General features: G+C 35.7%; 2 protein-coding genes and 1 long non-coding RNA gene across 3 annotated transcripts in view; all 3 read right to left on the bottom strand.

The window, feature by feature from the left end:
- The window catches only part of LOC144987173 (uncharacterized), a 75,697-nt gene that overhangs the window by 20,606 nt on the left and 31,994 nt on the right, over positions 1-23,097 (bottom strand). The gene's annotated exons all lie outside the window — the stretch shown is intronic.
- On the bottom strand, positions 737-1,949 carry LOC144987179 (uncharacterized). Its single transcript, XR_013651050.1, has 3 exons — positions 1,850-1,949; positions 1,639-1,718; positions 737-1,436 (listed from the first exon to the last, which is right to left on the bottom strand). It is a non-coding gene; the product is annotated as an uncharacterized LOC144987179 (long non-coding RNA).
- LOC144987172 (uncharacterized) lies at positions 2,809-22,860 on the bottom strand. Its single transcript, XM_078936252.1, has 21 exons — positions 22,411-22,860; positions 21,931-22,182; positions 21,539-21,793; positions 18,638-18,892; positions 17,963-18,217; positions 17,561-17,818; positions 16,009-16,464; positions 15,507-15,758; positions 14,606-14,860; positions 13,826-14,281; positions 13,366-13,617; positions 12,455-12,709; positions 10,988-11,440; positions 10,527-10,778; positions 9,617-9,871; positions 8,865-9,317; positions 8,405-8,656; positions 8,008-8,262; positions 4,921-5,175; positions 4,372-4,626; positions 2,809-3,202 (listed from the first exon to the last, which is right to left on the bottom strand). Exons 1-21 carry the CDS (start codon positions 22,670-22,672, stop codon positions 2,898-2,900), a joined length of 6,198 nt encoding a protein of 2,065 aa, XP_078792378.1. The 5' UTR covers positions 22,673-22,860; the 3' UTR covers positions 2,809-2,897.

Raw genomic sequence — 23,097 nt, 5'->3', positions numbered from 1 at the left:
GCCACGAACTAATTATACTGATTTTACAAATATTTACAAAGTTTTTTTTAAAATTATTTTTATCAGACATTGAAACAAAAATGTGATTATCCCTAAATCCTCTTATTATTTGGTGTCTTTGACCTGTATAGCTGTGGAGGAGCGGGTTTCAGGTCTCAGGAGGCAGGGGTATGGTCCTGTCCTCAGATTTTACCTATTTTACTTTACATTGCATTACAAAATTAGACTGCATTCCAAATAAGTAAACTCCACTCAACATTAATTTTTGCATTAACTCTACAGTAATTATTTAGTCCTCTGACATTAGCTATGCCCTTCTTTTTGATGTTTGCAGTTCTGATACGAGTGACGTTAAAAACGCTTCACCCTCACTTTATGTAGCCAAAAAAGTTTTAGCTCTTTATTTCTTTTTTTGAAGACTTTTTGCATCTTCTCCAATGGGCTTTCATAATAAAAAGACAAACATGTCTAATCTTTTTCTGCTATTGAAAAATACAGGACAAAAAAGAATTCATTGATACTTATTTTTAACTGTAAAAAGAAAAATATTTCATTATTGTACCCCACATAAAATTAAAATAAAAGTCCTATTTTGTTCTTAAGGTCAAGCTAAAGTTGATTTGAACTGAAAACAATTAATTAAACAAAAAATCCTTTTTCAGATACATCAATTAAAGTTTCATCTAACCAAACAATAGAAGCGTAATGAGCTAAAACAAAAAAGCAAAAAGTTGAGTTTGTTTCTCTAAAACAATTTTATTTAGTATTTTTAATAATAGTTTACACCAAAATTCTGCAGATGGAAATTTATGAAAAAAATCCAAACCCAAACGAACAATAAAATGCATTTAAAGGGGAAAAATGTTATAACCAATATGAACATTAATATACATTGTTACAATAAAACTGATACACCTTATATTAAACATATTACTATGTTTTTAATCAACTGGAAAATCAGGAAAGGATTAAAATATTGTCTTAAGGAAAACCCCTTTATAATGGCAGTCATTCCTCTGTGTGTTTTATGGCTAAATTTACATTGAAGTTTTTTTTTAACAAAAATATAAAAATGTTAAAAAATAAACAAGAACATAGTAAAGTCACAAAGAAGCTATAACTTTAGTAAAAGGAGGCTTTAGTATTTATCATAAAAAGGAAGTATAGGTTTGACATTAAGAGCTTCAATCAGCTTTATTTCTGCAGCACTTGACATTATTTACACAATCTATTTATTGAGTCTTTTTATATAAGGTGTCTCAATGTACAGAAATAAAGTCAAAAAGTTTTTATTCCCTAACTGCTTAAATTTTTGTTCCATTTACTCTCCAGGTTTTGTTGTCTTGAAGGAAAATCCTCTTCCTGTTGTCTCACGGTTGCACAGGTTTAACTTTTATAGACAACACATTTTGTGAAAGTCCATATGTTTGAAGAAACTACACACACACAGAAAAAACAACTCAGAAAACACACAGACACACAATTTGAATACTAATAGTGAATAATATCAAATATGAGACATTAATAAATAAGATAAAGATAAAGACACTTAATTGATCCCAGCTTGGGAAATTGGGTAATATATATTAATTACTATCCATTGGTAGCGGTTTTAAAAAATATAAATGGAAGTGTTACCTCTTCAATGGCTGTCTGCACTTCAGCTTCAGTCATTGCACCAAAAGACCTAAATCCCATGTCCAGTCCAACGACATAGTCTGATTAACACACAAAAAAGATCTTTGTAGGTCAGAAATTTTACAAAATACCAAACAAATTATTTTAACAAGGGAGACATGTATGACAAGACACATTAAAAAAGAAAGATTCAGAGAAAGGATTGACTTACTAGGCCCTTTGGTTGTTGAGGGTGTTTTTGTAGAGTTGAGTGTGGAAATAAAAAGACGGAGAAAAAAGGAAAAAATGTTAAAACTTTTACTGGTGTCACACAAGATCCAATAATTTAACTGCAGAACAGGGTTTCACAAAGCCAAATATAGTTTGCTGTTTTTGCATTTAGAAAGTGGCTACTATTCATTTAAAGCAGGGGTCAGCAGAGTTTATGACAGGAAGTTTCAAATCAAAGTTTTCTCCTTAACAACTGTGCCATCAACAACTATAACACAAACTTTAATACAAAGAAATACAAACATATTTCCAATAGATCTGAAATGTTATTTGATTGCCAAACAGCAGGTCAAATTTATTTTTAAACATATTCAGGCATTAAGTCATAAAATGGCTTTTATGATAATATTGCTCAAAGAAAATAGATCTAAGTTGAAATAATATTCTAACTATGCGTGTTTGGAACAAAAAGTACGGCAATAGGATTGTACAGATCAGAATAAAATACCATCAATATTTTTAAGAACTTTACAACTATTAACATGAAAAAAATGTACGTACTTTGGTTTATTCATCTTTTGTTACATTATGAGTCAGGTCCTGAGTAACGTCATGTAAGTTCATTCTGTGATGATGCTTTTATTGCATTTAAAGTTTTACTTTTACATTAGTGTGGTATTATAATAACATAATCATTCTTCAATTGGACGGCTTCATTATTCATTTTTTTCATTTGGTGATCAGCTGTATTATTTATTTTGAAAGTTGTTTACATTTTATATTGACATTTGGCAGAATATTAAGAAAGTCAGGGTTTAATCTGACTTTGATTGTTTACCTTTCAACAAACTGAACTTCTAACTTCATAAATGTTGGCTGCAGCAACACCAGAAATATGACCAAAAAAAACAACAGCTGTGGAGTCATAAATGTGTGCAACAGCCAGTGGATTAGCTTCATACTTTTCCCACTCAAAGACGCGCTCACGAAACAGACACTGACATATTGCCGACCCCTGATTTAATTTTTTAAAGTAAAAATGTCTATTCTTAGAATGTTTTACAGATTAAGAAGATAAAAAAGTTAAAAATCCTACCGGTTGCTGCAGTGATGTTCACTCCAGTACTTCTGACGTTCTCAAACACAGAGAACAGAGTGAATGTGTATTTAGTTCCAGCAGTGAGAGATGAGACGGTGTGGTGGATCACTGCATCTCCAGATGGAGCACTGATGTTTGTCTCTGTGCCGTTAAACTGAAGAACAAAGCTGACATTGGTGTTCACTTTATCCCACTGCAGAGTGATGCTCGTCTCATTCTGTCCTGATGCTTTACAGTTTTTGGCATTTGGAGGAGCTGAAACAGAAAGGAAGATGTTACCAGTGGCAGTTCTATACTGAATTACTCCCCAGACGAGACTCTCCTCAGGCGCACCCCAATAGAGTCACAACTGAATTTTGTTTCGGTACCTTCATTCTTATCAAAAGGTCTTTAATAAAATAAAATAAACGCAAAGAAAAAGTATTTTACGATCTTTTATATTCCTAACTCCTCATTGTTTTATCAGGGCCTGTTTGGATGAACAGAGAGCTGAAATCCTGGAGATGGAAATGTTTTTAGATCAGTTAATGAGGGCAATTCCCACGGCACACCTGACCATCTCCCACGGCGCACTGGTTGAAAAACACTGATATAAAAGATCATGGAAAACCATATAGTGGAGTTAAAGTTCTTTTCGTTCATAAGTTGTGTCTGACATTATTCTTTGTAATGTTTATGGAGAATTTTTGCCACAACCCACTTTATAAAAAGATCTGTGGCTGTTAGAATGAACCTGCTGCTCAACACCGTGTCTCTGAGCAGAGCAGCTGGAGTCTGGTAGCTTCGTGTTCACAGGCAGGGAGGCTGCTTTGTTACAGTGTGCGGTCCGGAGAAGGGTTCGGACCGCAGTCCATTTGGTTGCTTTGTGTGAGTGAGCTGCAGGAATCAGGAGAACCGAGTCTCCTGGGAGATTTGTATCTCCAAGCAGAGTAGCGGCTTTGGGACGATGTGTGCGTTAGTCCTTGGAATCCATGCAAACCGTCATGTGAGTTTGTGTTACCAGTCGGGTCCAGACGAATAAAGGCTGATGTTATTCCAGTTTAAGTTAAATGTTATTAGCACATATTAACCTAATCCTAACCCTTCTATCGGGTCCGTTCTGCCAATAATAAAGCACTGGGCGCATGGATTTAAAAAACAGGAAGCGAACATGCACTTAATAATAATCATAACAATAATAAAAGCTCTTTTTGAAGATTATCCCGCTCTACGCCGGAGCTCTGTTTGTTTTGACAACAGACCTAATCATTTCTTCTTCTATGGTAGCATTGTAATTTCTCCAGACCAATCACTATCTGACACGACATCGGACCAACGGACAGCCAATCACATATTGTGACGTCATCTTTTTTAAACTGACAAATCACAAATTTCAAAAGGATACAAAGGTGAAGCAGTTCTGATGTGAAGCATTATATTCTTACCAGTGACCACTGTGAGTTTTTGTCCGCTACTTCTGACGTTCTCCAACACAGAGAAGAGAATAACCGTGTATTTAGTCTGAGCCGTCAGGGATGAGAATGTGTAAGTTACTGGTCCATCTCCATCTGTGGCAGTGATGCTGGTTTCTGTGCCATCAAGCTGAAGAACAAAGCTGATGTTGTTCACTTTGTTCCACTGCAGAGTGATGCTGCTCTCATTCTGTGTTGTTTGCCTGATATTTTGGGGATTCTGAGGAGCTGAAAGAACAAAAGACAAGGTTTAGTTCAAATGCTCTGGTCATTTTAAGACATCAATGCTTTTACTAAATCTAATCCTCTTCTCTCTATTGTTCTAAGTCACTATATTTTTCTGGTATAGAAGAATCTCATAACTACAGATTTTTTTCCCATTTATTTACAAAGACTAACTAACTATCTATCTTTGGTCCTGCTCCTAAAACCAACTATGTCCATTACAAGCATGTTCAATCCCCCATGACAGCATCACCCCCCCTTCCCCTTTAGTTCTAATACATATATTAATCATCTTACCAGTAACTACAGTCATTTTGATAGGACTGCCTCTGACGTTCTCAATCACAGAAAAGATAGTGAATGTATATTTAGTTCCAGCAGTCAGGGATGTGATTGTGTAAAATATTTGTCCATCTCCATTTGGTCCACTGATGTTTGTTTCTGTTCCATTAAACTCTAAGATGAAGCTGACATTGTTGTTATTTACATTATCCCACTGCAGAGTGATGCTGGTCTCAGTTTGTCTTGATACTCGAAAACTGTGATTAGGAACTGAAAAACAAGCACAAACAGGCACATCTTAGAACATAGTGTGTTAAAAAAAACTACAAGTTTGCTGTTGTTTTAAAAAAAAAAAAGATTTATAGTAGATTTTAACCATTAAAAACCAAATCAAGTTTAAAAATCTTTAATTTAAAATAATATATGCTTATAGGCTTGGGTGAATAATACACACAATCAATGTTTTTAAAAATATGTTTTCAGTTTTTGCTCTACCATTTGGTTGAGCAGCCAGTAAAAAAGTTTAAGAACAAATCCAATGAAATGGTTGTGTAGCTTTTTCTTCTACTTTGTAAAAATACAGTTTTGCTTTAAATGTCATTACAGTAGTATTGAGAGTAGCAGGAAGTAAACAAGTTTGATGATGAATTAGAAAAAACATTACCTGCACAATATGGATAATAGCATGAATTTAAATCAAAAAGTTTGTAGACGTAGAAGTCTCCGTAACAGAGTTTGGCCTTGATGAAATATGGACTATCGTAGCAGCAGTTTCCAGTGTTGCTATAACACACAGGCAGTGCTACAGATTGATTGTACTCAGTGGGATGAGGTTCTGACAGTTTATAGTAATAAGACGTCCCACATGTGTCTTCACATGTTTCAGTGATGCGTGCTCTGGTTTGTCCCAAAAAGAAGCTGTACCAGCCTCCTTGGATAATACTTCCACCACATCCATTTACGGGGCTCCAGACACTCAGTGCAGTGTAGTGCTCACAGGGGTCGACACACTGAGCACTTCCATTATTAATGAAGCAGTTCAGGTCAGGAGCACAAAATGTCTCTCCACAAGGAAGATGTCGATGGTCTTTTTTGTTTGCATGCAAGAAATAAAAATACATGAAATTAGTACATTTAAAGAAGTTCGTTGTTGTACTTAGTAGTGGCCTCAACAGAACTCAACACTAACAAAACACTAAAGTAAAGGAAAATAATCGATCAGATCTTTGGAACTATTAACATAAAAACCGAGATTAGGATACAACTGTAGAGATCAATAAAAGTAGTTCATATGCAGGAAATCTAGTGAGGATCCAAATACAACAAATCAGAGAACAGAATTAAGTATCATGCGTTGATGCTTCAATGCAGGAAGTAGATTGTGGAGAGGAAATAAAAGAGATGCAGAGAAGGACACAAATTAATTTACACAAAAGTTATCTTATACTTTACCACCAGATCTGACACCAGTTTAAAAAACAAACAGCACAATTTGAATGGAAGATATGGAAGGTAAAATTTGGTAGTGATCATTATGCAGTTTTAGATTTGGTTCCTAGGAGCAGAAGAGTTAAGTCAGAAGAAGGTAGATGGAGTTTTGATATTCCTGAATGAAATTAATGTATTTTATGGAAGTTTTTTCTCTATCCCATAAGTCAAAGTAAAATAGAATTCTCAATTGACAATTCAATTTGCAATTAACAATTCAATATGGGAAGGTCTTAGGCGCCACCCTGATGATCATCTGACAGTTTGCATTTCAATTTGAATTTTGACACAAATATTGTGCCATGCTTTTGCAATTGAAAATGCATTATACCAGTGAGGGCGCTGTTTTGCAATTTCATTTGAATTTTGACAAAAAAAAGCACGACAATGTTACTTTGAATTATGGGTGAAAAAAACCTCCAAAGAAATTACATGTATGAGAACTTGCCAACGAGTTTGGAGATAACTAAAATTTAGAAAGAGGTCAAAGAGGCATCCTGAAAGTTGTGATTGAAGCTGCAGAGCTAAATTCCTAAAAGCAAAGGACTGACAAAATTACTGAAAAGGTATTGCAAAGGATGACTCACAATTACTTAGTACCTAAAAGTACTTAGAGCAGGGTTGGAAAACAGCGACCTGTATCTGTACTGAATCTGGTCCCCCAAACTGGAATAACTTATATTTTTAACCCTTATTGTTTTATTTTCACTGTAATTCTGGTGTCTGCCCATAAATGTTGCACTACAAATAAATTGACCCCAGTTAATGTGAAGAAAGTTATTCTGCATTGATGTGATGGTTGAAGATTTTTTTTTAAAATGTGTTTTCAGAGTTGGACTGGCATTTTCCTGATCATTCCAAAAACACTTAAACGCAACATTTCTCTAAGTTTGCTCTTTTCCCTGAAGGGAAATCAACCTATTTGTGCAATCAGCACTAAAATAAATCCGCTAAATGTGATGTTTTTCTATACATATACCAAATTTCAATTAAAGTTAAAGCATGTTTTTGTCCAAATTCAGTGTTATTTCTTTCTCTTTTGAGGTGGATTACCAAACACTTCACGCTTTTGCTCCTGGTCCGGCCTGCAAGTTAAATTTAGATTTCTTTGTGACTCTCGAGTAAAAGGTTTGCCAAACCCTGACTTAGAGGAAAGCTATGACAAATCCAATGAAGGCAAATGACTCAAGTTGTCTTTAAGTTTTAGACATATTGCTCTCACGCCACTATATGTATATTTACACCTGTAAGTTGATGTTAAAGGTGTAACTTTATTTGCCCGTCACATTTCAAATGTAGTCCTGTATTTACGATCTTTTTTCATAAAATATTTTTAAAATAAAGTTGAGTTAGATATGCAAGTGTGGCCTTAGTTCGTCAAAAGAAAATAGTCCCAGATATTTGCTGTTTTTCAGGAAGAATGCAGAAAGTGGAAAATAATGATTGGAATTTGATGTTAGTAGTGAGTAAGAATCTTTTTATGTAAAGATCAAAATCACTGGTAATTCATTTTTGAATACGTCAACAATGTAATACTCTAAATAAGAAACCAAATTAAACATTTGTTAGACATCTTTTGATCACCTTCCAAGCAGGTAAAGCAGATTTTCTTACCGGTAATGACGGTCAGTTGAACTCCACTGCTTCTGGTGTTCTCAAATACAGAGAAAAGAGTGAATGTGTAATTAAAGCCAGGATAGAGAGAGGAGACTGTAAAGACTGTTGGTCCATCAGCATCTGATGCAGCAAAGATCCTGTCTTGATAATCAGCATCAAGAAAATAACCACTGTATTTTGCCTTACTCCACTGCAGAGTGACACTGGTGTCATTTTTGTTAATTAAACTGAATATTTCTGCATTTGGTGGAGCTGAAGAAGAAAAACAAGATGAGAGTGAAAGATAAGATTCTGAGAACAGTACATTATTCACAACAATTCTTTAGTAGCCAAAACAATTGGGGCAAATTTACAAACTGCTATTAGTAAAGTTAGTTCAGATATCAAGTCTCACCAGTGACTGCATCAATGCTGATTCCACTGCTTGTGACATTGTCAAACACAGAGAAGAGAGTGAATGTGTATTTAGTTGCAGCAGTCAGAGATGACACTGTGTAAGTTACAGAGTCATCTGCAGCTGGAGCACTGATGTTTGTTTCTGTGCCATTAAACAGGAGAACAAAGCTGACACTGTTGTTGACTTTGTTCCACCGTAGAGTGATGCTGGTTTCATTTTGATCAGCTGCTCTGAAGCTGTGCTTTGGAACTGAAACAGGAAAAATATATTATACACTTAAAGAAATGGAAGGTTAACATATTTTTTTGCAATCTAACTCTATCATTATTTGAACATACAAAAATCTTATAAATAAAAATGAGATGAAGAAATTTATTTTGTCTTTTTCTGTTCTTGGACTAAGTAAAACACTATTCATAGAAATGAAACACTAAGCAGCTTAGTAACACAGCAGTACCTGCACAATATGCAGTGTTGCATCCTGGGAGTGTCTGAAGTTTGTAGACATAGAAATCTCCATAACAGAGTTTGACCTTGATAATGTCTGATGTGTAGGAGCAGCAGTAACTACCATAACTATAACACAAAGGGCGTGTTACAGTTTGGTTGTATTGAGTTGGATGAGGTTGTCTCATCTGAAAACGGTTATAACTGCTGCATCTGCTGTCTTGTACACAAGTTTCAGGAATCTGAGCGCTGGTTTGTCCCACAAACATACGATACCAGCCTTCAGGGGAGGAGTAGTATCCTCTACAGTATGAATTTCCATTTATATTATTTTCAGAAAGCCAGTTATCATTCAGTTCAGTGTAATGTTGACAGGCTTCACCACACTGAGCTGTTCCATTGATGATGACACAGTCCTGGCCTGGAGGACAAAAGGTCTGTCCACATAAAATATTTTGTTGATCTATATTTAAAAAGAAAAAGGAAAGACAATACTTTTATACATTATTAAATGAAAAAATGTTTAGCATTACATTATACACGGAAAACAGGTTTTTAATTTAGTCAGATCTTAAAATCAACATCATCTAAAGTCACATTATTGAAACAAAAGTAATCATTATGAGGTGCACTATGCATTATAAGGTAACTTAGAAACCATTTAGGACAATATTTTCCTGAGACAGTTCCAAAAACATTTCTGAAATGGTGTTTTTCAAATGGAACATATTTATTTATATTATTATAAGTGAAACATCTTACCAGTAAAAGCATATAGATACACTTGATTACTTCTGGCATTCTCAAACACAGAGTAGAGATTGAATGAGTAATAAGTGCCAGCACTGAGAGATGAGACAGTGTAAGTGACTGGTCCATCTCCATCTGATGCAGGAATGATCCTTCGTCCATTATTATACTCCAGGACATAACTGGCATTGTTCACTTTACTCCACTGCAGAGTGAAGCTGTTGAAACTTGTTCCAAGTAAACTGAGTGTTTGTAGGTTTGGAGGAGCTGAAAGACAAAGTCAGTAAATAAAATAAAATCCCCAAAAAATGTGTGTAATTGCAATGATTCTGCAACAAAGACATGATGCTAAAGGTTGGTTAAATGTTCTACAGGATGTTGTCTGCATGCATAAGTATGCAACAATGCTAGCAAGTCATAGAGTCTTTTTTTAAGGAAAGTTTCATATTTCAGAAACATATGACAGAACTCCTGGAGATTCATGTGAAACCTTCTAGAAACTGCACACATGACAGGATTAAGCCATAGCTACTGTTCTATGTTAGCATGAACCATTTTGCTTTGGTTCATCCCTCAACAAGGTTCATCTGGACTTTGCAAGAGAAAATTTGGTTGACAGATATAAATACTCATAGTTAATTTTTGTTCCAGACAGCAGTTTGTTGTTAGACTTTAAATAGCAGGAATTTGTCAAAACTTCTTTTTTTTTTTTGCATTTTACATTGCTTAAAGTTCCATTTTATTTTTACAAAAAATTGAACATTTTTATTTAATAAAGTTTGATGACCAAATTGTTAAAACCATTTTTTTAGATTCAGTAGAATAAATGCTGTCGTTTGTTGTTCTGCAGCTGTGAGGCCTTCTGTTCCATGCAAAAGATTTAGCCTTTAATAGATTTTACAAATCAACTCATTATACATACCAGTGACTGCATCAATGCTGATTCCACTGCTTCTGACATTGTCAATCACAGAGAAGAGAGTGAATGTGTATTTAGTTGCAGCAGTCAGAGATGACACTGTGTAAGTTACAGAGTCATCTGCAGCTGGAGCACTGATGTTTGTTTCTGTGCCATTAAACAGGAGAACAAAGCTGACACTGTTGTTGACTTTGTTCCACCGTAGAGTGATGCTGGTTTCATCTTGACCAGCAGCTCTGAAGCTGTGCTTTGGAACTGAAACAGGAAAAAAAAAATGTTTACACTCAAAGAAATGGAAAGTTAACATATTTTTTTGCAATCTAACACTATCGTTATTTGAACATACAAAAATCTTATAAATAATAATGAGATGAAGAAATTTATTTTTGTCTTTGTTTTTTATTTTCTTGGACTCATGGATTCATAGAAATGAAACACTAAGCAGCTTAGTAACACAGCAGTACCTGCACAATATGCAGTGTTGCATCCTGGGAGTCTTTGAAGTTTGTAGACATAGAAATCTCCATAGCAGAGTTTGACCTTAATAGTGTCTGATGTGTAGGTGCAGCAGGAACTGCCATAACTTTGACACAAAGAGCGTGTTACAGTTTGATTGTATTGAGTTGGATGAGGTTGTGTCATCTGCAAATGGCTAGAACTGCTGCATCTGCTGTCTTGTACACAAGTTTCAGGAATCTGAGCGCTGGTTTGTCCCACAAACATGCGATACCAGCCTTCAGCAGAATAGTATCTTCCACTACAGTATGAATTTCCATATATGTTATATTGAGAAAGCCAGTTATCATTCAGTTCAGTGTAATGTTGACAGGCTTCTCCACACTGAGCTGTTCCATTGATGATGACACAGTCCTGGCCTGGAGGACAAAAGGTCTGTCCACATGAAACATTTTGCTGATCTATATTTAAAAAGAAAAAGGAAAGAAAATACTTTTAGACATTGTTAAATGAAAACATGTTCAGCCTAAAGGCCCATACACACCGGGACGAATATTCGCCAGGCGTTATTCGCCAGCGTTTTTCGCCACGTTTTTTGTGTTCACACCCAGGCGATTTTTGCTGACGATGAGCCGAGCGAACATGCAATTTCATTCCCTGACATTAGATGGCGCTTAATATAAAACAGAAATACTCCTGTACACAAGGTGGCGCTGCGCAACTTTACACTTCTTAAAGATGCTTTTCGCTCAGAAGAAGAGAGCAAGTATTTACGCGCTTGTCAGAATCACACAAAGATAACATGAATATTTCAAGCACCAGTAGCTCCAACTGGTGCTTGGTTCGGGGATATTTTAAAATGTCCGTCATTATTTTGTCGTGGCAGTGTAGACACTACTTGGCGTCTATCTTCTTCGCTGGTAAGTGTGCTCAGAAAGGCAGTTTGATGTTTGAGCGCCCCCAAGTTGTGTTTTACTGTAACTGCAGAAGCTCCAGACACGTGTGCAAAAGCGCCATTCTCATTGGTCGAATAGATTTCGATGCGGCGCGTCGAACCAAAAAAACGAACCCGAGGCGTTTTTTAAAAAGTGACGCTTTGACGCGTGACGTTTTTTCGCGTCGATGTGCACACTCACATTGGTGCCATTTGTTTAGTCACGAGGCGTTAAACGTCGGCGAAAATCGCGGGCGAAATTCGTCCAGGTGTGAACAGGCCTTTACATTATACATGGAAAGCAAGTTTTTTGATTTAGTCAGATCTTAAAATCAACATCATCTAAAGTCACATTATTGAATCAAAAGTAATCATTAAAAGGTGCAGACTAAGAAAAAAGATAGCAAGTAACAATGAATGAGGTTTAAATTATAAACCATTTAGGACAATATTTTGCTAGGACAGTTCCAAAAACATTTCTGAAATGGTGTTTTTCAAATGCAACATATTTATTTATATTATTATAAGTGAAACATCTTACCAGTAAAAGCGTATAGATACACTGGATTACTTCTGGCGTTCTCAAACACAGAGTAGAGATAGAATGAGTATCTAGTGCCAGCACTGAGAGATGAGACAGTGTAAGTGACTGGTCCATCTCCATCTGATGCAGGAATGATCCTCCGTCCATTATTATACTCCAGGACATAACTGGCATTGTTCACTTTACTCCACTGCAGAGTGATGCTGTTGAAACTTGTTCCAAGTAAACTGAATGTTTTTACATTTGGAGGAGCTGAAAGACAAAGTCAGTAAATAAAATAAAATCCTAAAAAAATGTGTGTAATTGCAATGATTCTGCAACAAAGACATGATGCTAAAAGTTGTTAAATATTCTACAAGCTGTTGTCTGGATGCATAAGTGTATGAAACAATGCTAGCAAGTCATGGTGTCTTTATTTTTGGAAAGTTTCATATTTCACACAAACATGTGACAGAACTCCTGGAGATTCATGTGAAACCTTCTAGAAACTGCACACATGACAGGATTAAGCCATAGCTACTGTTCTATGTTAACATGAACCATTTTGCTTTGGTTCATCCCTCAACAAGGTTCATCTGGACTTTGCAAGAGAAAATTTGGTTGACAGATATAAATACTCATAGTTAATTTTTGTTCCAGACAGCAGTTTGTTGTTAGACTTTAAATAGCAAGAATTTGTCAAAACTTCTTTTTTTTTTGCATTTTACATTGCTTAAAGTTCCATTTTATTTTTACAAAAAAATGAACATTTTTATTTAATAAAGTTTGATGACCAAATTGTTAAAACCATTTTTTTAGATTCAGTAGAATAAATGCTGTCGTTTGTTGTTCTGCAGCTGTGAGGCCTTCTGTTCCATGCAAAAGATTTAGCCTTTAATAGATTTTACAAATCAACTCATTATACATACCAGTGACTGCATCAATGCTGATTCCACTGCTTCTGACATTGTCAATCACAGAGAAGAGAGTGAATGTGTATTTAGTTGCAGCAGTCAGAGATGACACTGTGTAAGTTACAGAGTCATCTGCAGCTGGAGCACTGATGTTTGTTTCTGTGCCATTAAACAGGAGAACAAAGCTGACACTGTTGTTGACTTTGTTCCACCGTAGAGTGATGCTGGTTTCATCTTGACCAGCTGCTCTGAAGCTGTGCTTTGGAACTGAAACAGGAAAAATATATTATACACTTAAAGAAATGGAAAGTTAAGATATTTTTTTGCAATCTAACACTATGATTATTTGAACATACAAAAATCTTAAAAATAAAAATGAGATGAAGAAATTTATTTTGTATTTTTATTTTCTTGGACTAAGTAAAACACTATTCATAGAAATGAAACACTAAGCAGCTTAGTAACACAGCAGTACCTGCACAATATGCAGTGTTGCATCCTGGGAGTGTTTGAAGTTCGTAGACATAGAAATCTCCAAAGCAGAGTTTGACCTTAATACTGTATGAGGATGTGTCAGAGCAACAGGAACTACCATAACTATAACACAAAGGGCGTGTTACAGTTTGATTGTATTGAGTTGGATGAGGTTGTGTCATCTGGTAACTGCTATAATTGCTACATCTGCTGTCTTGTACACAAGTTTCAGGAATCTGAGCGCTGGTTTGTCCCACAAACATACGATACCAGCCTTCAGGGGAGTAGTAGCTTCCACTACAGTATGAGTTTCCATATATGTTATATTGAGAAAGCCAGTTATCATTGAGTTCAGTGTAATGTTGACAGGCTTCACCACACTGAGCTGTTCCATTGATGATGACACAGTCCTGGCCTGGAGGACAGAAGGTCTGTCCACATGAAACATTTTGCTGATCTATATTTAAAAAGAAAAAGGAAAGACAATACTTTTATATATTATTAAATGAAAAAATGTTCAGCATTACATTATACACGGAACACAGGTTTTTTAATTTAGTCAGATCTTAAAATCAACATCATCTAAAGTCACACTATTGAATCAAAAGTAATCATTATTAGGTGCAGACTAAGAAAAAAGATAGCAAGTAACAATGAATGAGGTTTAACTTAGAAACTATTTAGGACAATATTTTCCTGAGACAGTTCCTAAAACATTTCTGAAATGGTGTTTTTCAAATGCAACATATTTTTAGTAAGTTGATGAAGTTAAACATCTTACCAGTAAAAGCATATAAATCCACTGGATTACTTCTGGCGTTCTCAAACACAGAGTAGAGATAGAATGAGTATCTAGTGCCAGCACTGAGAGATGAGACAGTGTAAGTGACTGGTCCATCTCCATCTGATGCAGGAATGATCCTCCGTCCATTATTATACTCCAGGACATAACTGGCATTGTTCACTTTACTCCACTGCAGAGTGATGCTGTTGAAACTTGTTCCAAGTAAAATGAATGTTTTTACATTTGGAGGAGCTGAAAGACAAAGTTGGTAAATTAATTAAAATCATAAAAAATGTGTGTAATTGCAATGATTATTCAAGAAAGACATGATGCTAAAAGTTGGATAATATTCTACAAGCTGTTGTCTGCACATGTAAATGTATGCAACAATGCTAGCAAGTCAAGGTGTCTTTATTTTAGGAACGTTTCATATTTTACAAGCAACATATGACAGAACTTCCTGATTCATGTGAAACCTTCTAGAAACTGCACACATGACAGGATTAAGCAATAGCTACTATTCTATGTTAGCATGAACCATTTTGCTTTGGTTCATCCCTCAACAAGGGTCATCCAGATGTTGCAACAGATATCTTTCATTTTTGTTCCAGACAGCTGTTTGTTATTACAAAACAATCCCTTGTTTTAGACTTCAAAATAGCAAGAATTTGTTAAAAACACATTTTTTTGGTTTTACGTCCCTAAAAAGTTATATTTTATTTCACAAATACTTGAACATTCTTATTAAAAAAGGTTTGAAGAACAAGTTGTTAAAATTCATGTTTTTAGATGTGTAAAATAAATGCTGTCGTTTGTTGTTCTGCAGCTGTGAGGCCTCTTGTTCCTCGCAAAAGATTCAGCTTTTAATAGATTTTACAAATCAACTCATTATACATACCAGTGACTGCATCAATGCTGATTCCACTGCTTCTGACATTGTCAATCACAGAGAAGAGAGTGAATGTGTATTTAGTTGCAGCAGTCAGAGATGACACTGTGTAAGTTACAGAGTCATCTGCAGCTGGAGCACTGATGTTTGTTTCTGTGCCATTAAACAGGAGAACAAAGCTGACACTGTTGTTGACTTTGTTCCACCGTAGCGTGATGCTGGTTTCATCTTGACCAGCTGCTCTGAAGCTGTGCTTTGGAACTGAAACAGAAAGAAACGTCTTTAAATGTGTAATAAAAAAAATAACCTGATGCATATTCATGTTAGCTTCATCACAGCCACATTGTTCCAACAGGGTTTTTTATTGTACTCCAAATAGATTGTTAAACTGTAGTGTGTCTATAAAGTATATAGCGGTAATTTACTTTACGGCAATTGCAGCAAGTGAAACACTATTGCTAAAACAATAATCCTAACAAAGACGTTGATGAGTTGAGTAACAAAACATTACCTGCACAATATGCAATGTTGCATCCTGGGAGTCTTTGAAGTTTGTAGACATAGAAGTCTCCAAAGCAGAGTTTGACCTTAATACTGTATGAGGATGTGTAGGAGCAACAGGAACTGTCATAACTTTGACACAAAGAGCGTGTTACAGTTTGATTGTATTGAGTTGGATGAGGTTGTGTCATCTGGTAACGGCCATAACTGCTGCATCTGCTGTCTTGTACACAAATTTCAGGAATCTGAGCGCTGGTTTGTCCCACAAACATACGATACCAGCCTCTAGGGGAGGAGTAGTATCCTCTACAGTATGAATTTCCATTGATGTTATAGTCAGAAAGCCAGTTATCATTCAGTTCAGTGTAATGTTGACAGGCTTCACCACACTGAGCTGTTCCATTGATGATGACACAGTCCTGGCCTGGAGGACAAACAGTCTGTCCACATGGAAAATATGGCTGATCTGTTGTTGTTAGAAAGCAATCATTAAAAGACACGCAAATAACTTTATTCATAAGATTCTTTTTATACTACACAATGAAAGAATCAAAATTTCAACACAATTTTCTTTAAAGAAATTAAAAATATTTTGTAATTTTCAAAATCCTTTGTTGTAGATGGAATATACGAATACAGGATGTCACATTTTTAATTAAATCACTTTAGTTCTGAGGGCTTAAAGTTTGGTCATCAAGTCTTCTTTTTTGAAACTCATTCAAAAGGCTTCATCAGTCCAGATGCCATGACTACAAACAAAATACTGTTTGCTGTTTTTGCATTTAGAAAGTGGCTACTATCCCTTTAAAGCAGGGGTTTGCAGAGTTTAAGACATGAAGTTCTAATTCAAAATTTTCTCCATAACAGCTGTGCCATCAACAACTATAATGTTAACTTTAATACAATGTAATGCAAACATAATTCAAAAATATCTGAAATGTTAGTTAATTCACAAACAGCATCTCAAATAGTTATTAAAATATATTTAGGCTTTAAGTCAAAGAAGTGCTTTCATAACAATATTGCACAAGGAAAATAGGTCATTCCTGGAATAGTATTCCAACTATGTTTGTTTGGAACAAAAAGTACTGCATTTTTGGTATGTCATAGCTACCGCAACAGGATTGGATAAATCACAACTAAATACCATCAATATTTCTAAGAACTTCACAACCATAAACATGAAAACAATTTAAGTATTTCGGTCTATTCATCTTTTGTTAATTTATGAGTCAGAGCCTGAGTAACGTCACGTAAGTTCATTCTGAAATTACGCTTTTATTGCATTTAAATTTGAATGTTTTTACGTTTTTGCCCATTCAGGGAAGCTGATGTGGAAAAGTGGCGGTTTTTAGTAGAGATTGTCACTCGAACCCCATTTTTTTATTTCAAGTCCGAAAAATACAGACGCCAGATCAAGTGCTTATTGTTCTCACACCCCGGCGAGTCACAGTCTTTCTCTCCACGTGCCCTAGGTTGCCGACACCTGATTTAAAGAATTGTTTGAAGTAAACATGTCTATTCTTAGCATGTTTTACAAATTAAAAAGTTAAAAATCCTACCGGTTGCTGCTGTGATGTTCACTCCAGTACTTCTGACGTTCTCAAACACAGAGAACAGAGTGAATGTGTATTTAGTTCCAGCAGTGAGAGATGAGACGGTGTGGTGGATCACTGCATCTCCAGCTGGAGCACTGATGTTTGTCTCTGTGCCGTTAAACTGAAGAACAAAGCTGACATTGGCGTTCACTTTATCCCACTGCAGAGTGATGCTCGACTCATTTTGTCCTGATGCTTTACAGTTTTTGGCATTTGGAGGAGCTGAAACAGAAAGGAAGATGGTGATGTCTCAAGCAAATTACAGAAATTAATTTTTTCACATGTTAATAAAAAAATCATGTTGATATTTATAAAAGATACATTAAGAAGATGAAACAGTTATAATGTGAAGCTTTATGTTCTTACCAGTGACCACTGTGAGTTTTTGTCCGCTGCTTCTGACGTTCTCAAACACAGAGAAGAGAATAACCGTGTATTTAGTCTGAGCCGTCAGGGATGAGAATGTGTAAGTTACTGGTCCATCTCCATCTGTGGCAGTGATGCTGGTTTCTGTGCCATCAAGCTGAAGAATAAAGCTGACGTTGTTCACTTTGTTCCACTGCAGAGTGATGCTGCTCTCATTCTGTGTTAATTGCCTGAGATTCTGTGGAACTTGAGGAGCTGAAAAAAGAAAAAACAATGTTAAAGTCATAACTTACCTTTAAATACTTCAGATTTAATATTTTCTGAGTATAAACATTGTTTTACTAGAAATATTTAGGCAGTAAAATATACAGATATGTCAAATCCATCGGTCATCTTCAGACATCAATGCTTTTTCAAAATCTTATCCTCTTCTGTTGTTTTGGTTCCACATGTTTTTTGCCTGTTCTAGAAGAATGCTAGAACAACAAACTGTTTTTCATTCCTTTGAAAAGTTTGAAACCAACCATACACCAACTATATCCACTACAAGCATGTTCAATTTCCTACATATTTGGACATGTCACTGGATCATGACAGCATTAACCCCCCCCCCCCCCCCCCCGGTTTAGTTAAAGGGTTGTTATTCAGGTCTAATACATATATTAGACTTCTTACCAGTAACTGCAGTCATTTTGATAGGACTGCCTCTGACGTTCTCAAACACAGAGAAGATGGTGAATGTATATTTAGTTCCAGCAGTCAGAGATGTGATTGTGTAAAATATTTGTCCATCTCCATTTGGTGCACTGATGTTTGTTTCAGTTCCATTAAACTCTAAGATGAAGCTGACATTGTTGTTATTTACATTATCCCACTGAAGAGTGATGCTGGTCTCAGTTTGTCCTGATACTCGAAAACTATGATTAGGAACTGAAAAACAAGCACAAACAGACACAGATTAGAACATAGTGTGTTAAAAAAAACTACAAGTTTGCTGTTGTTTAAAAATAGGTTTGTAGTAAGTTTAAACCCTTTAAAAACACAATCAATGTAAAAAAAATGTATTATTAAAAATAATGATAAACAGACAGACAGATAGACTTTAATGATCACGAAGGAAATTCTAAGTGGCCAGCTGCCCCCAGTTAAAAACACAATCATTCCTAAAACAAATAAAAACACAATAAATAGATAAAAGGATAAAAAGATAAAAGCAAATATGGACAATTCCTAAAAACAAGTCAAGTTTCCCAGAATTTCAGCTTAATCAAAAACCTAAGTAAAAACTCTCAACACAGAGTGTTGCACAGAGTGTGCAGTCTGATGGCTCGTGGGACAAAAGACTTTCTAAGTCTGTCTGTGGATAAAAATCTGCTGCTGAAGTTGCTCTTCCTGACCGTCTTACTGTCCCACAATAGAGCTAGCCCTACTGATGATCTTATACAATCGGGTCAGGTTTTTCTTGCTTGTGCTGCACTAGCACACCACAGCGTACAGCAGAGCACTTTCAATGACTGTTTGATAAAACACACTGAGAAGCTTGGTGGAGATGTTAAATGATGCCAGCCTTCGCAGGAAGTACATCCTGGTTTGAAATTTTTTTACTGAGTGGGATAATGTTCTCATAAATTGCTTATAGCCTTGGCGGAATGATACACACAAGCAAGGTTGTGTAGCTTTTTCTCCTAGTTTGTAAAAATACAGTTTTGCTTTAAATGTCATTACAGCAGTATTGATAGTAGCAGGAAGTAAACAAGTTTGATGATGAATTAGAAAAAACATGACCTTTATAATATGGATTATAGCATGAATATAGATCAAAAAGTTTGTAGACGTAAAAGTCTCCGTAACAGAGTTTGGCCTTGATGAAATGTGAATAATAGTAGCAGAAGTTATCGGTGTAGCTATAACACACAGGCAGTGTTACAGATTGATTGTACTCAGTGGGATGAGGTTCTGCCAGTTTTAAGTAATAAGACGTCCCACATGTGTCTTCACATGTTTCAGTGATGTGAGCTCTGGTTTGTCCCAAGAAAAAGCTGTACCAGCCTCCTGGGACAACACTTCCACCACAGTATGTGTTTGCTGGATTATAGTCATTCAGTGCAGTGTAGTGCTCACAGGGGTCGACGCACTGAGCACTTCCATTATTAATGAAGCAGTTCAGGTCAGGAGCACAAAATGTTTCTCCACAAGGAAGATGTCGATGGTCTTTGTTTGCATGCAAGAAATAAAAATACATGAAATTAGTACATTTAAAGAAGTTCGTTGTTGTACTTAGTAGTGGCCTCAACAGAACTCAACACTAACAAAACACTAAAGTAAAGGAAAATAATCGATCAGATCTTTGGAACTATTAACATAAAAACCGAGATTAGGATACAACTGTAGAGATCAATAAAAGTAGTTCATATGCAGGAAATCTAGTGAGGATCCAAATACAACAAATCAGAGAACAAAAATAAAGTATCATGCGCTGATGCTTCAATGCAGGAAGTAGATTGTGGAGAGGAAAGAAAACAGATGCAAACAAGGACATAAATAAATTTACACAAAAGTTATCTTATACTTTACCACTAGATCTGACACCAGTTTAAAAAACAAACAGCACAATGTGAATGGAAGATATGGAAGGTAAAATTTGGTAGTGTTTATTATGCAGTTTTAAATTTGGTTCACATGAGCAGAAGAATTAAGTCAGAGGAAGGTAGATGGAGTTTTGATATTGCTGAATTAATTAGCAATGTGATTGTGCAATTTCAAAATGCATTTTATAGTTTATATTGAATTAACAATTCAATATGGGAAGGTGATAGGCCCCACCCTGATGAGCTTGACAGATTGCTTTTCAATTTGAATTTTGACACAAATAAAGTGCCATGCTTATGCAGATGAAAATGCATTATCCGAGTGGGGGGGCTGTTTTGCAATTTGGTTGAAATTTTAACAAAAAAGGCCCAACAAATTACAGTGCAATAGATATTAATGTACTTTAAAAGGAATTTAAAGCAACAAATTGCACTACAAGTTGCACTACAAATAAATTGACCCCAGTTAATGTGAAGAAAGTTATTCTGCATTTATGTAAGGTTTAAGATTTTTTTTGTTTTTGACATTCATGTGTTTTCTTTCAGTTGAACAGGCATTTTCCCGATCATTCCAACACCACTTAAACGCAACATTTCTCTAAGTTTGCTCTTTTCCCTGAAAGGTAAATTTACCTATTTGTGCAATCAGTACTAAAATAAATCCCCTAAATGTGATGTTTTTTATACATATATCAATTTTCAATTAAAGTTAAAGCATGTTTTTGTCCATATTCAGTTTTATTTCTCTTTTGAGGTGGATTACCAAACACTTTAAGCTTTTGCTCCTGGTCCGGCCTTCAAGTTAAATTTTAGAACTCTTTGTGACTCTCGAGTAAAAGGTTTGCCAAACCCTGACTTAGAGGAAAGTTACGACAGATCCAATGAAATAAAAAGATTCAAGTTGTCTTGCTCTAAATAAGGAGCCACATTAAACATTTGTTAGACATCTTTTGATCACCTTCCAAGCAGGTAAAGTAGATTTTCTTACCGGTAATGACGGTCAGTTGAACTCCACTGCTTCTGGTGTTCTCAAATACAGAGAAAAGAGTGAATGTGTATTTAGTGGCAGGATAGAGAGGGGAGACTGTAAAGACTGTTGGTCCATCAGCATCTGATGCAGCAAAGATCCTGTCTTGATAATCAGCATCAAGAAAATAGCCACTGTATTTTGCCTTACTCCACTGCAGAGTGACACTGGTGTCATTTTTTTCAATTGAACTGAACATTTCTGCATTTGGAGGAGCTGAGGAAGAAAAGCAAGATGAGAGTGAAAGATAAGATTCTGAGAACAGTACATTATTCACAATACGTCTTTAGTAGCCAAAACAATTGGAGCAAATATAATAATTCTGTTATTTGTAAAGTTAGTTTAAGTCTCACCAGTGACTGCATCAATGCTGATTCCACTGCTTGTGACATTGTCAATCACAGAGAAGAGAGTGAATGTGTATTTAGTTGCAGCAGTCAGAGATGACACTGTGTAAGTTACAGAGTCATCTGCAGCTGGAGCACTGATGTTTGTTTCTGTGCCATTAAACAGGAGAACAAAGCTGACACTGTTGTTGACTTTGTTCCACCGTAGAGTGATGCTGGTTTCATCTTGACCAGCTGCTCTGAAGCTGTGCTTTGGAACTGAAACAGGAAAAAAAAACAAAAATTCCACTTAAAGTAATGGAAGGTTAACATATCTTTTGGCAAACTAACATTATGATTATTTGAACATAAAATACAAGATTATAAATATTAATGGAAGACGATGATTAAATGTAGTTTGTGTTAATTACATTTTTCTATCCATGGAACAAGTAAAACAATATTCTTATAAATAAAATACCAAGCAGCTTAGTAACAAAACATTACCTGCACAATATGCAGTGTAGCATCCTGGGAGTCTTTGAAGTTTGTAGACATAGAAGTCTCCATAGCAGAGTTTGACCTTAATAGTGTCTGAGGATGTTTCGGAGCAGCAGTAACTACCATGACTATAACACAAAGAGCGTGTTACAGTTTGATTGTATTGAGTTGGATGAGGTTGTGTCATCTGCAAACGGTTATAACTGCTACATCTGCTGTCTTGTACACAAGTTTCAGGAATCTGAGCGCTGGTTTGTCCCACAAACATGCGATACCAGCCTTCAGGAGAGTAGTAGTATCCACTACAGTATGAATTTCCATTGATGTTATATTGAGAAAGCCAGTTATCATTCAGTTCAGTGTAATGTTGACAGGCTTCACCACACTGAGCTGTTCCATTGATGATGACACAGTCCTGGCCTGGAGGACAGAAGGTCTGTCCACATGAAACATATTGGTCATCTATATTTAAAAAGAAAAAGGAAAGAAAACACTTTTAGACATTATTAAATGAAAAAATGTTCAGCATTACATCATACATGGAACACAGGTTTTTTAATTTAGTCAGATCTTAAAGTCAACATCATCTAAACTCACACCATTGAATCAAAAGTAATCATTATTAGGTGCAGACTAAGAAAAAAGATAGCAAGTAACATTGAATGAGGTTTAACTTAGAAACTATTTAGGACA

Source organism: Oryzias latipes, chromosome 18 (assembly GCF_053564925.1).
Source record: "Oryzias latipes strain Hd-rR chromosome 18, Olatipes_Hd-rR_3.1".
NCBI lineage: Eukaryota > Metazoa > Chordata > Actinopteri > Beloniformes > Adrianichthyidae > Oryzias > Oryzias latipes.
Note: the sequence above shows the minus strand (reverse complement) of the source record. Positions and strands in the feature narration are given on the sequence as shown.

Bases quoted from the DNA above. Each gene is read 5' to 3' on its own strand.
- LOC144987172 (XM_078936252.1), bottom strand. From the start codon at position 22,672: ATGTTTGTGGGACAAACCAGCGCTCAGATTCCTGAAACTTGTGTACAA. The intron at 21,794-21,930 runs GTGAGACTTAAA...TTTCTTCCTCAG, and splicing joins CAGCATTGATGCAGTCACTG to CTCCTCCAAATGCAGAAATG. The intron at 10,779-10,987 runs GTACTGCTGTGT...TTCCTGTTTCAG, and splicing joins CAACACTGCATATTGTGCAG to TTCCAAAGCACAGCTTCAGA.